This window comes from Mercenaria mercenaria, chromosome 11 (genome assembly GCF_021730395.1).
Source record: "Mercenaria mercenaria strain notata chromosome 11, MADL_Memer_1, whole genome shotgun sequence".
In the NCBI taxonomy this organism is placed as follows: Eukaryota; Metazoa; Mollusca; class Bivalvia; order Venerida; family Veneridae; genus Mercenaria; species Mercenaria mercenaria.
The window spans coordinates 29340812-29352133 of record NC_069371.1 but is presented as its reverse complement, the minus strand read 5'-3'; the positions used below and the strand labels follow the sequence as shown (position 1 = coordinate 29352133).

Below are 11322 nucleotides of genomic sequence, written 5' to 3'. Positions count from 1 at the left end.
ATTGTGATATATGTAACAGTTTATTCTTACGACAAATTATTATACTGGATTTAAGTATATTTTTAATAATAATAAAAAGAAAACGAAATTCATTTCCAATGCAACACTTCATTTCATTTTGGATAACATGACATATTTACTCCATTGTGTTATTATTTATATGCCCCAGATGTTCCACAGAGAGGAACTCAAAAGGTCCCGAGTACGATTCCGCATATAATAATGCAGCAGGGCAAATGTTTTTTTGTTTTTTATTGGCCAGCCCGTATGTTATTCGCCCCCACCTCCGAATATTTTTTGAGAATTTGCCATCTTCTGGATTTACAAAGATCCATGCAATAATGGTACGGATTTCAAGAACAAAGTAACCCGACTGCTGTAATATTACTTCCCTACAAACACTTGTATATCGACATCTGGCCAATATTGGACCGCCTTTGTTTTGAAAACACTCATATAACACGTTAGGTGGTGACTGAATGCAATCAAATTTTCCCTTTTGCACACATAAATATAATATCTCAAAGCTAAATTAATATTCCAAAACTAAATTAATATTGTTAATATTTTTATATCGGGCAGTCCTTTTTCGGAAACATCTGCAAATATTCCAATCACTTACCAACATCTACTAATATCCAATATGGGCATGCTTGCTGGGTGAAATATTGTTTTAAAACATACTGCTTATCCATGTTGTCTCTCCCCATCTTACAGTATTATCGGTATTTAGCGACTTCATGAAGCATGCTCTGCAGTTATCAAACACTTCTCCAGACATCTGGTTCTATCGGTGATTCTTGAGCGGTACAAGAGATTATTAATAATATCAGCTCAGGTTTGTGAACTTTTTTCTTCAATATTGGTTATTCTATGAATGATTGATTTGTTTAGGTCATAGCACAATGTTTCAACTTGTGATATTGTATTTGATTATACAAAAAATATCAGGCTTCTGAATCTTATTAATGCGTCTCATCTGGCTTTGAATAATTGTTTTGTATAATGATTATGTTAAATCGAAATATTCTCAGATATTTTGCAACAAAAAAACGTCTGAAAAGGATTAACAATTGTGTATCAGTAGTATTTTTTTGGAAAGCGCCGTTTGTTAAATCAACGTATTGACAAACGTGTTTTTTTTTCTAAATTATTCGTGTACAGAAAAGGACGATGCTTCAACAGAATGTAAATGAATCTAACTGAATATCAAAAAAACAAAACATTCGTTTTATGTATAAAATACCAGATTTTATGCAAATTCTTGTTGTTATATAAGGTTCGAAAACGGTTATTTTATTTGTGCTTGGATAGATTTGAGTTTTTGACATTTCTGCAAACAATGTCAATTTGTACACACACACAAACATACTTCTTGTTCTTAATTGAAGTTTACTTAAGCAATCACCTGCCTAAATCAATCAGATTGAGTCTCTCCTCTGACTAACCGCTTGAGGCATTAAGACAGATTTGCGTTATTAGAAACCAAACCATGCGATAATATTTATTTTTTTTATTTTAGTACATGTAACAAGATTTTTTTCACAAAATGAAAATGAATACAGACAACAGCGGATATACTATTATCAGGAAAACGACAGAGGCTCCAGCTCGGAGATCGTACCCACATCAGCTGCAAGTTGTGTTTAATGCACTACGAGACGAATGCATTGAAAAACATTCCAAAGAACCAACGCTTTCATCAGGTAATCTTTAAGTCATCTCTTGCATTTTATCTACCTTTTCGTTTTCCTCTTTTTTATTCCTAAACATCGGTATCGTAACTTCAAGTCAATTTGACATGCTAGCATGCTTCTTAAAACAAAGCCAGGTAAACGTCTATACCATATGACGCACATCTTATATTATACCATGCTTAGCGACATATATGTCTATCTAAACAGCATGTGATTAATTTTCAACTAATAAACGCAGTTTTAGTAATGGAAATCAAATTTTAAACTCATTTGTCCCTCATCGCTACGGATCCGAGCCTTGCCCATGATTTCATATGTGGAAGCTTTTCGGTTGGCCGGCGGAAGATCTTTTTGGTCTAGCCAGGTGCCCGCCCTTACCTAAGATATTCACATGACTGGCATCTGGTGTCTCCCGTCAATAAAGTTGCCATGTAGCCTAAGCAGTGTCTCTGTGAATTACCCTCTTCCCCCTCCACTAAAAGAAGAAGAGAAATCAAACAACCAAAATGTTAAAAGTTAAAGGACTTGTACAGTACTGTAGTGAAAAATAATAATATAACGGCATACAGGTTGTAAACAACTATAATCAAACACATTTTGTATTGTTTTAAGGTATGTTGATCGTAGTATCAAACCGTATCATAAAAAAATGCTGCTGCTCCTAATGAATTAATTTGATTAAACATTTGGTATGCTGATATCATGTTTTTGAAAATAAGACTTATTTTCTTGCACTTTGGAGCAAAAGAATTAACTATGACTCCGTTATGTTTCGGATGCATTTTAAACAAAATCCAGTGATTTTCAAGAAAGCAAGACGTTCCTGTATACTTAAATTGCTTTTGATGTTACGGTAATGTATACAAACGAGTGGAATATTGCATCATTTTAAGTTTCTAAAACAAGGAAAGTTTGATTCTTAAACTTCATCAGACATTGCATGTTTCTTTTTTATCTGTAAAGCTGTGCTTTTTTTATTGGACGAGACATTATGCAGATTACTCACGATGTAATATTACACGAACAATAAAAACGATTATTTTCCATGAAGATTCCCTCGCCAATTCAAAACTGCTTGATATGCAAATGCTTTAAAATCTTTATTTAATTGAAGCTTAAAATATTCCAAAAACATCATTCTGAATGGCACAGTTTGCAAAAGGCACTGTTTTAATTGACCCTGCGCTATTGATTCTGTGAAAGTTAATTTAGTAGACATCAGTTCAGACCAATTTCAAGCTAAGGTGTATGAACTGCCGTACATTAATCACTCGTAAACGAAAGCAATAAGAAAGATTGTTTCTGTATGTTAAAAAGCATGCATGTGTATGTTATGACTTTTATTTTAAGTGTATTATCATTTTTGTTATTATGCATAGAACATTCATTTATTCTTTAGATCGAGATTGCCGAAACAGGGACAGAAATGTATCCACTTATGAAAATACTTTCGAAATATTAAGTATAATACACTAGTACAGCACGACAAAAATAACGGAATTACTTTATTGATTTTTTTTTATCTAAAGGCTGATTTTTATAACGTTCAAGATGAAAGTTAATAAAGCTTTTTTTCTCTTTTTCTCTGCGAAAGAATCGTTTTATTGAGCATGACCGTTTTTGACAGATTTATTTTTATGCCCCCGCCATTTAAAATTGGAGGGTTGGGGCATATAGTGTTACACTTATCCATGTGTGTATGTGCGTGCGTGCGTCAAATGTGCATGCAAAGCATCTTGTTCTGACGATAACTTTTTGTGTTGCGTTTTGAAATACGTTGGCAGGAATAAACTACCACATGAAGACGACGTGTCACGTGCAATATCCAGGCTACTACCAAAAAGGTCAAAGTTACAGTTAGAAGGCGAAGATCAAAGGTCATTTTTCTTGTCTGGTCCATATATATTTTGTGTATGCATGGATATTCAAATAAGTTGGCACATATATTCACAAGATGACGTGTCGCATTTAGGACCTTTACCACTACATTAAAGATCAAGGTCAAAGATAGATTTGTCCACTATGTAATATGTTTATGCAGATATTGATATTCAAATAATCTGGCAAAAATTTTCGCCATAACAAGATCGTGATCAAGACTTACATACTCCAACCTTGAAGGTCGAGGTCACACAGGTAAAAGATCAATTATTTTTCTTGTTCGCTCTTTAATTTTTAATTCGCGCATGGACTATTCAAATATTTTGGCACAAACATTCACCATAAAAAAGCAATATGTCCCGTTCATACCCCTACCTGGAAGGTCAAGGTCGCACTTAGAGGTGAAAATTTTCTATTCTGCTTCATAGTTTTTATGCATGCGTGATAATTCAGATATCTTGACACAGGCATAATAAGTTACTCATTCAAGACCCATATCTGTACTTTAAAGATTAAAGTCACACTTAGAAGAAGTAAAATAGCTTACATCATTTTTTGTGTCCAGTCCAGAATAGATGGATATTCAAGTAACTAGACACAAACATTCAACATTACTAGAAAATATTTTGTTTGCAAGACCTGGCGTTAGACGTCAAACTTACAGGTCAAGGTTATCTTTAGAAGTCAAAAAATCTTTAGGTCTACAGCTTTTGATTAATATTCATATAACTTGACAATACGTCAGAACAGGTATATTTCCAGCTTATCAGTACCTGCCTTTAATTCCGTAATTTTGGTAAATTCCAAACATTTAGAAATTGCTTATCACTCAGTACGATTTTAATTTAGTTTGATTTTAAAGCTTGTTCATGCATAAATGTACCGGAACAAATTTTTAGAGCCAGATCTTGTATTAAAATCTAAAGTTCTTTTGATTTTTCCACATTCTCATAGCATACATAATAAAGTAATTAAAACTTTCCTGGTTTGATGATATCTATAAATTCAAGCTGATCATGTTAAAAGCCCCACTTAATAAATCGCTTTCCTTTTTAGCTGATTTTTTACAAAAAAATCTACGAGATATAATTATAAATCACGGCGTCGTTGTCGGTGTAAGAGTCGACGTCGGCGTTAGTTATTTGTGTAGGTCTACTTTTTCTCAAAAACTATAAAAGCTGAAATTTGAAACTTTGCACACCTTTTTATCAACATTAGATGAGTAAGTAGGCCGAGCGCCATAGTTCTTACTTGCATTATTTTCACAATTTTTCCCCTTTATGAAATTTAAAAAAATGAATAACTTGATTAATTTTTTGTTTAGGTCCTCTTTTCTTGATTACTTTATTAAGAACAGTGGCTTTTACAGACTTGTTTATTATTATTACATGCGAATGTAGAACAATAACCATAACTCTAATATATATGTTTTATCAGAATTATGACCTTATATGTCCTTAGAAATTTGGACTTTCTTGGCTGAATATTTTAGGTCTGTTTTCACGAAAATCATAATGGCATTAGCTTGGAAACGTTGTACACAATCATAACACTCTCTCTTGCATTTTGTCAGAATTGTAGCAATTTGAACTTGAAATTTGTATTTTGGGGTATATTGGGATAACTTTTTTAACTTTGAAACTACACATAGTTTTGTCAATAAGTGAGTCTGGAGGTCAACTATTCTCTCCGTTTTCTTGCATATTGCCTTACGCCAAGCACTTGAAGACGAGCGCCAGCACCCAACAACTGCCCCCCCCCCCCCCCCCAACCACACACACACCGCTACACTCTAAGGTCGTCACTTAGCAACAGCATTGATTTTGACCTATTGATTGAGGGCTGATTGATTGATTGATTGGGCGTGGTTATTACTTCAAGAAATTCATTTTTTCGGATCTTTTTGTGAATATATCATTGTTTGCTCTATAATGTCGTTATGCATTTGATAACATATTGTACGTCTGAATGAGGTTGTATTTATCACATTATGATATTTGCATAAGCATTTACGACAATGTTGTCATACTTTACTAGATATAACAACATTTCTCAGTTTTAGTTTAGTGTATACTAATTTGTTTTAGCTCGATTATGATGAAAGCTTAAAGCTTATTGGAACCACTCTCGAGTCCGCTTCCTAGAAAAAACCAGCACTGGTGTCATATGAGAAGTTTTACCACAGTATCAGGAAATCGTGTTGCGTGTCTTGTGCGTTGAAGGCAGATGTTTGTTCGTCTCAAAACAGATGATGTTCCGCCGCTAATGGAATGTTGTCTTTCTGTTTATATTAAGCGAGAGCGTTGTAAAATTACATGAAAAATTCATTTGATCTTATCACGATCTGAACATCACAAAGACTGATCTAATGACGTAAATCATAATCTAAAATGGAATATATATTGGTAATCTCTTTCGCGAGTGACGATACAAATGTACCAGTTCATCATTCAAATGTCAATTTTATATCTTGTACGTATTCAGTACAGATATAATGACGACAGAAACATGGTTATACCTAGCGTAGACGTCTTAGTAGTACTGACGTTACAAATATGAATCTCATATGACAGCAAACATGCACAATTTTAAGGCTAGTTTTACTTGCAGTATTCATCATGTACTGGGCGTTCTGTGACAGAAAGTTACAATTCTGAAGGGAAGTTTGGCTGACGGTATTAGTCTTGGATTGAATATTCTAGAGCGCTGATGTGCTGTGTGGTAGTTTGATTTTCGGCATTATTATGGCTTGAGTGCTCTAAGACAGAAAACTTCAATGCTTTAGGTTCGTTTGGCTTGTTTTATTAGTCTTTGACTGAGTGTTCCACGACTTACAATTCCAATTGTATGGTAGTTTACCATGTGGTGAAATTAAAGACTTAAGCATTTAGTGACAGGAAACTGCAATGCTGGTGGCGGAGTTCTTTTGTGGTATTGACCTTTGGTTGTATGTTCCATGACAGAGAAGTCCAATGGTTCGATGAAAGAAAAGTGCAAAACCATATGTTAGTTTTACTTGCGGTATTAGTCTTTGCTGAAACGTTTGAAGTCAGATAACTACAATGCCATTGGTGCTTGGTTTACACTATTATCCTTGGCTAGAACATTCTATAACAGAACTAAGCACTGCCGTATAGGAATTTAACTTGCGGGTTTCGTCTTGGCTAGAGTGTTCTATGACAGGAAACATGCAATGTCATATGGTAAATTTGCTAACAATATTTGTCCGATTACAGAAACGTGCAATGTAAAATGGTAATTAAGGTAACCATTGCAGTATTCGCCATGGCTTGAGTGTTCGATTACAGAAACGTGTAATGTTGAACGCTAATTTAGCATGTAATTTTCGTCATGGCTAGAGTGTTTGATTACAGGAAATTGCAATGATGTAAAGCAGGTTACCTTGCGGTATTAGACTTAGCTCAGTGTTGTTATATTTCCTGGTCCTACGGGATCATTGATTTCAACTCATTTAGATTTGAAGAATACTGCTTAAGCCGGTGCTAGGGGGCGTGGGCAGTGTTGCATTTTCCATTACTGCTCATGAACAGACTCAATCAAACCGAGTCTGCAATTTTCACTGTTTGCCTTGTTCTCGGTGCTTTCGATGGATCTACTTTCCAGTTTTTATTAGCTGGAGTGTTAGATGAACAACAAAAGTGTTGGTATTCCAAACACAGTTTGATCAGTGCTTTGTTTTAACTTGTTTCAAAATTCATGATCACCGAATCGAAAGCTTTTTTTTGCATCCGGTTGTATCTAATGATATCAGGAGTACGTTAATGTAATCTAACACTGGAGCAATGTCGGTTTTTTAAATATGAAAAGCAATATAATGCTCACATTTGTATAAGGAAGCCATTCAGTTGACCTACGGGAGGTGAGTGGTTCAAATCGGATGTCCGTACATCCCTAGGCCTAAACATTTGCCCAGAGGGATATTTGCAGAATCTCTTGCCATTGAAAAGCTACAAGGTTCCCATATGACTTGAACGGTTTTGGATGTACTAAATAGACTACATAAACGAATATTTTGTTAAATATCACTACAAACAGTCTTTTGGTGCTATGTAGCGGCTTTACAAAGTTGTCTTAGTAATTGAGCTTGGTGTTATAGGTATTTCTGATAATAAAATCAATTCAGTTTTATAGTATTGCAGTGTTGCCTAGGATGCAGGCGTTGATATCGTTTGATTTTTATAGAAAATAAAGTTTATGAGCACTTTATTATTATTTGTTCTGTGTACTTACTACATGTACTTAAATACCTCCCTTGAACAGACAAAACAAAGTCTTTTATCATTTTGCTTGTTTCTTTTTATGCGCTTTACGCTTCAAAATGTTTTCTTACAGAAATTGTTAACTTCATCAACTGTTGTTAGCCACTATTTTGTAAAAACATCTCTTACCAACGCAAAAAACAGCAAAACATTCATGTAAATTGAGTTAAGTCGTCTATTAATGAGAAATGTTATAACATTGGAAAATATATATAAGAATATTCGCTATGTCATGCTGTTTGTCAGTTTTGCCACACTGCGAATAACGTTACGCGTCCTGTTCTCAAAGAAGGTGTTCATGTGTTCTTTCGTCTCAAAATAGACTTTCTGCCGAAAATCTCATTCTTTCTTTCGGATTATAAAACGCAGCATTTTTTTTTGACTAACATGACATGTTTAAGTAGCATGATGACTGAGCTGATGACGTATAACATGTAAATATATGTAAGTATTCTGTTGCTACTTTTATTTAGTATTCATTGACAGAAAACTGCACAGTTGTAGGTTAGTTTTGATTGCGGTACTTGTTTTTGGTTTTGTGTTCAATGAAAGAAAACTGTAACGATGTTGGCTAGTTTGATCGCGATATTGGTCGTTGCTTTTGTATTCAATGACAGAACACTGCAATGATGTAGGTTGGTTTGGGTTACTGTACTTATCGTTGGGTTTATATTCAATGAAAGCAAACTGCAATGATGCAGTTTAGTTTGGATTGCTATATTTGTCTTGTATTCATATTCAATTAGAGAAAACTGTTATAATACAGGTTAGTTTATATTGCTGTATTTACCTTTGCGTTTATGTTCAATGATAGGGACTTACATGGCCGGGTGGTAAATGTCGCCGACTTCGAATCACTTGCCTCTCACGGGTGTGGGATCAAGTTCTGCTCGGGGCATTGAATGCTTGTAAGGAATGTAAGGAATCCATCCATCTAGCTTATGGAAGGAAGGCACACCTAGGATCATCCTACCCCGGCAAAAGCTGGAAAGGTCACCATATGACATAACTGTTTCATTGTGACGTTAAACCCAACAAATTCATATCAAATATATCCAATGACAAAACTGCAATCATGCATATTAGTTTGGATTGCTGTATTTGTCTTTGCTTGTGTATTCTGTAACAAAATACTGTAAGGTTGCAGATTAGTTTGGAATGATGCCTTTGCGTTAATATTTTATGACTAAAAACTTTGATGCATTTGGTTAGTATGGATTGTGATAGATCTAGTTGTCTTTACTTTTGTATTCAGTGACAGATATCTTTTGTTGTAGGTTAGTTTTAACAGCACGATGACAAAATAACTACTATGCTCTGAGTTTGTTTGGCTAGCGCTAATTGTCTGGGCCTGTGCGTTCGATGACAGAAAACCTTATTTCTATAAGTTTGTGTGACTTGGTTACTCTTTTTATTCTGATGGACGTCTTTGGATCTTGAAAGATCATCCGTATATTTATTTTGTCTAACAAGAATAACAAGAAGCTGTTTACTGATATCAAAAGCATGCTTTTGATAAATCTGAACATAGTTCCCCTAGGGAAGTCTTGTATTAGAACACAACTTAAGTGTCATAAAACTACCGTGACAACCGTGACAAATTGTTTCAGCAGAGCTTATTTGATTATGACATGAATTCTCATACAATGCCGCGCACATGTTTGTTGATAGACCTTCCACCAGCATTGTTCAAATTGTTACCTTTTGTTGAAAAAAACATTGTCGCCAGGGCTAAAATAGAACATTCTTCAAACGACATCTCCTGTAGCCATTGCTCCGATTTTGAAATAATTTCAATGAAGTATTTCTTTGAGCACTTATTATGCGCAAAGATATGAGCCGTACACAATTAATCATACCAAAAAGGTTAAAGTCTTAAATTAGATATTGTTGTTCAGAGTTATGTGACATGGTTCCCTCAATGAAAGTCAGTTAAACAATTGGTATAACGGTTACCCATAGCTGACGTTCTTGTTAAAAATTGACGATTGGAAAAACATTTCTGAATTCATCTCATTCAGTGAACTCTCTCTTTTCGTAGTCATTCGCTACATAATTAGTGTTATCATTGAAGAGATTTAAAAGATCTTTCCAAACAATTATGTTTGTATATGTAACAAATATGAGAAAGAAATACACAAAAATGGAAAGATCTTAACAAATTAAAAATGCCGCCTTAATCGCAGTTAAAATAAAACAACAACAAAAACACACACTATTTTGAATTTTATGATACAGTTTGTGCAAGTCTCTGTTTTAATTGTTTCTACACTTTCGATTTTACTAAAGTTAATCTTAGTTAATTTCAGAGATATTTTATGGTAAACTGATAAAAATTTAATCTTGGAAATAAGCAATAAATGTTTCCTTTGTGTCACACGAAGAGAATTTTCGTTTATAAGCCGATATTATAAAATTACATTGTAGTTTGAATAAGATCCATTAATATTTCTGTAGCTTTCATTTCGTTTTGCACATAGTATCCTTTGATCAAAATTGCTCAAATAAGTAAAGGACTTCGGACACTTTCTATATGAATTTGCCTACTCTAAGAGTAAAAAATAAACTACTAAGAAATAAGTTTTCTTAAAGTCAAATTTTCAATATTTGTTTCATAGAACATTGATTTTTGTTCCAAATAGAATAACGTACCCTGTTATATAGATATAAAACGTGTTTTGCTTTATACAACATTGTTCCCACCCGTGCATCAAAACCATATTTGGCCAGCATATGTAGATATTAATTATACACATTTTCTGTGACTATTGTGTTGATGCAAGGGGTGGAATAGTACTTTTAAACAAAAAATATAACTACAGGGTGTTCCCAAATGTAAAGTAACCAATATTTTTATATTCATTTTGAATAAATTGATAGTCACATATTTTACGTCTGTTTGTAACTCAAATACTATACAAATGTTTAAAAGGGTAAACATAGGCATGTTTTTACATGTAAAGTAGTGAAAGAAGCGAAAACGAACTGAAAGATCCAGCCGATTTTCAGGTGAATATTTTATGCAGCGACCTGTATACATTTTTATTACATGTTTAGGCCAAATTAATGAGCCATGCCATGAGAAAACCAACATAGTGGCAAAACCACCAGCATGGTTCCAGACTAGCCTGCGCATCTGCTCAGGATCCATGCTGTTCGCTTTCAAAGCCTATCGGAATTAGACCAACCGTTAGCGAACAGCATGGATCCTGACTAGTCTGCGCAGATGCGCAGGCTGGTCTGGATCCATGCTGGTCGCAATTGCACTATGTTGGTTTTCTCATGGCACGGCTCATTTGGCTTAAACATGTAATAAAAATGTATCCAGGTCGCTGCATAAAAAATCCACCTGAAACTCGGCTGGACCTTTTAGTTCGTTTTCGTGTCTAGTCATATTTATATATGCCATCTGTTGGTTTTATCATGGCACGGCTCAAATGTTATCTGTGCCACTGGTACTTATC

At 34.4% G+C, this 11322-nt stretch overlaps 1 protein-coding gene across 1 annotated transcript in view; it reads left to right on the top strand.

Annotated features, from left to right (window-relative positions):
* Positions 1–666: 666 nt before the first annotated feature.
* LOC123532298 (calcitonin gene-related peptide type 1 receptor-like) overlaps positions 667–11322 on the top strand; it is a 97086-nt gene continuing 86430 nt past the window's right edge. Inside the window, exons 1-2 of the mRNA XM_045313703.2 lie at positions 667–838; positions 1523–1706. Coding sequence (XP_045169638.2) covers positions 1550–1706 — 157 coding nt within the window. The 5' untranslated portion in view covers positions 667–838; positions 1523–1549. The remainder of the gene's footprint in view (positions 839–1522; positions 1707–11322) is intronic.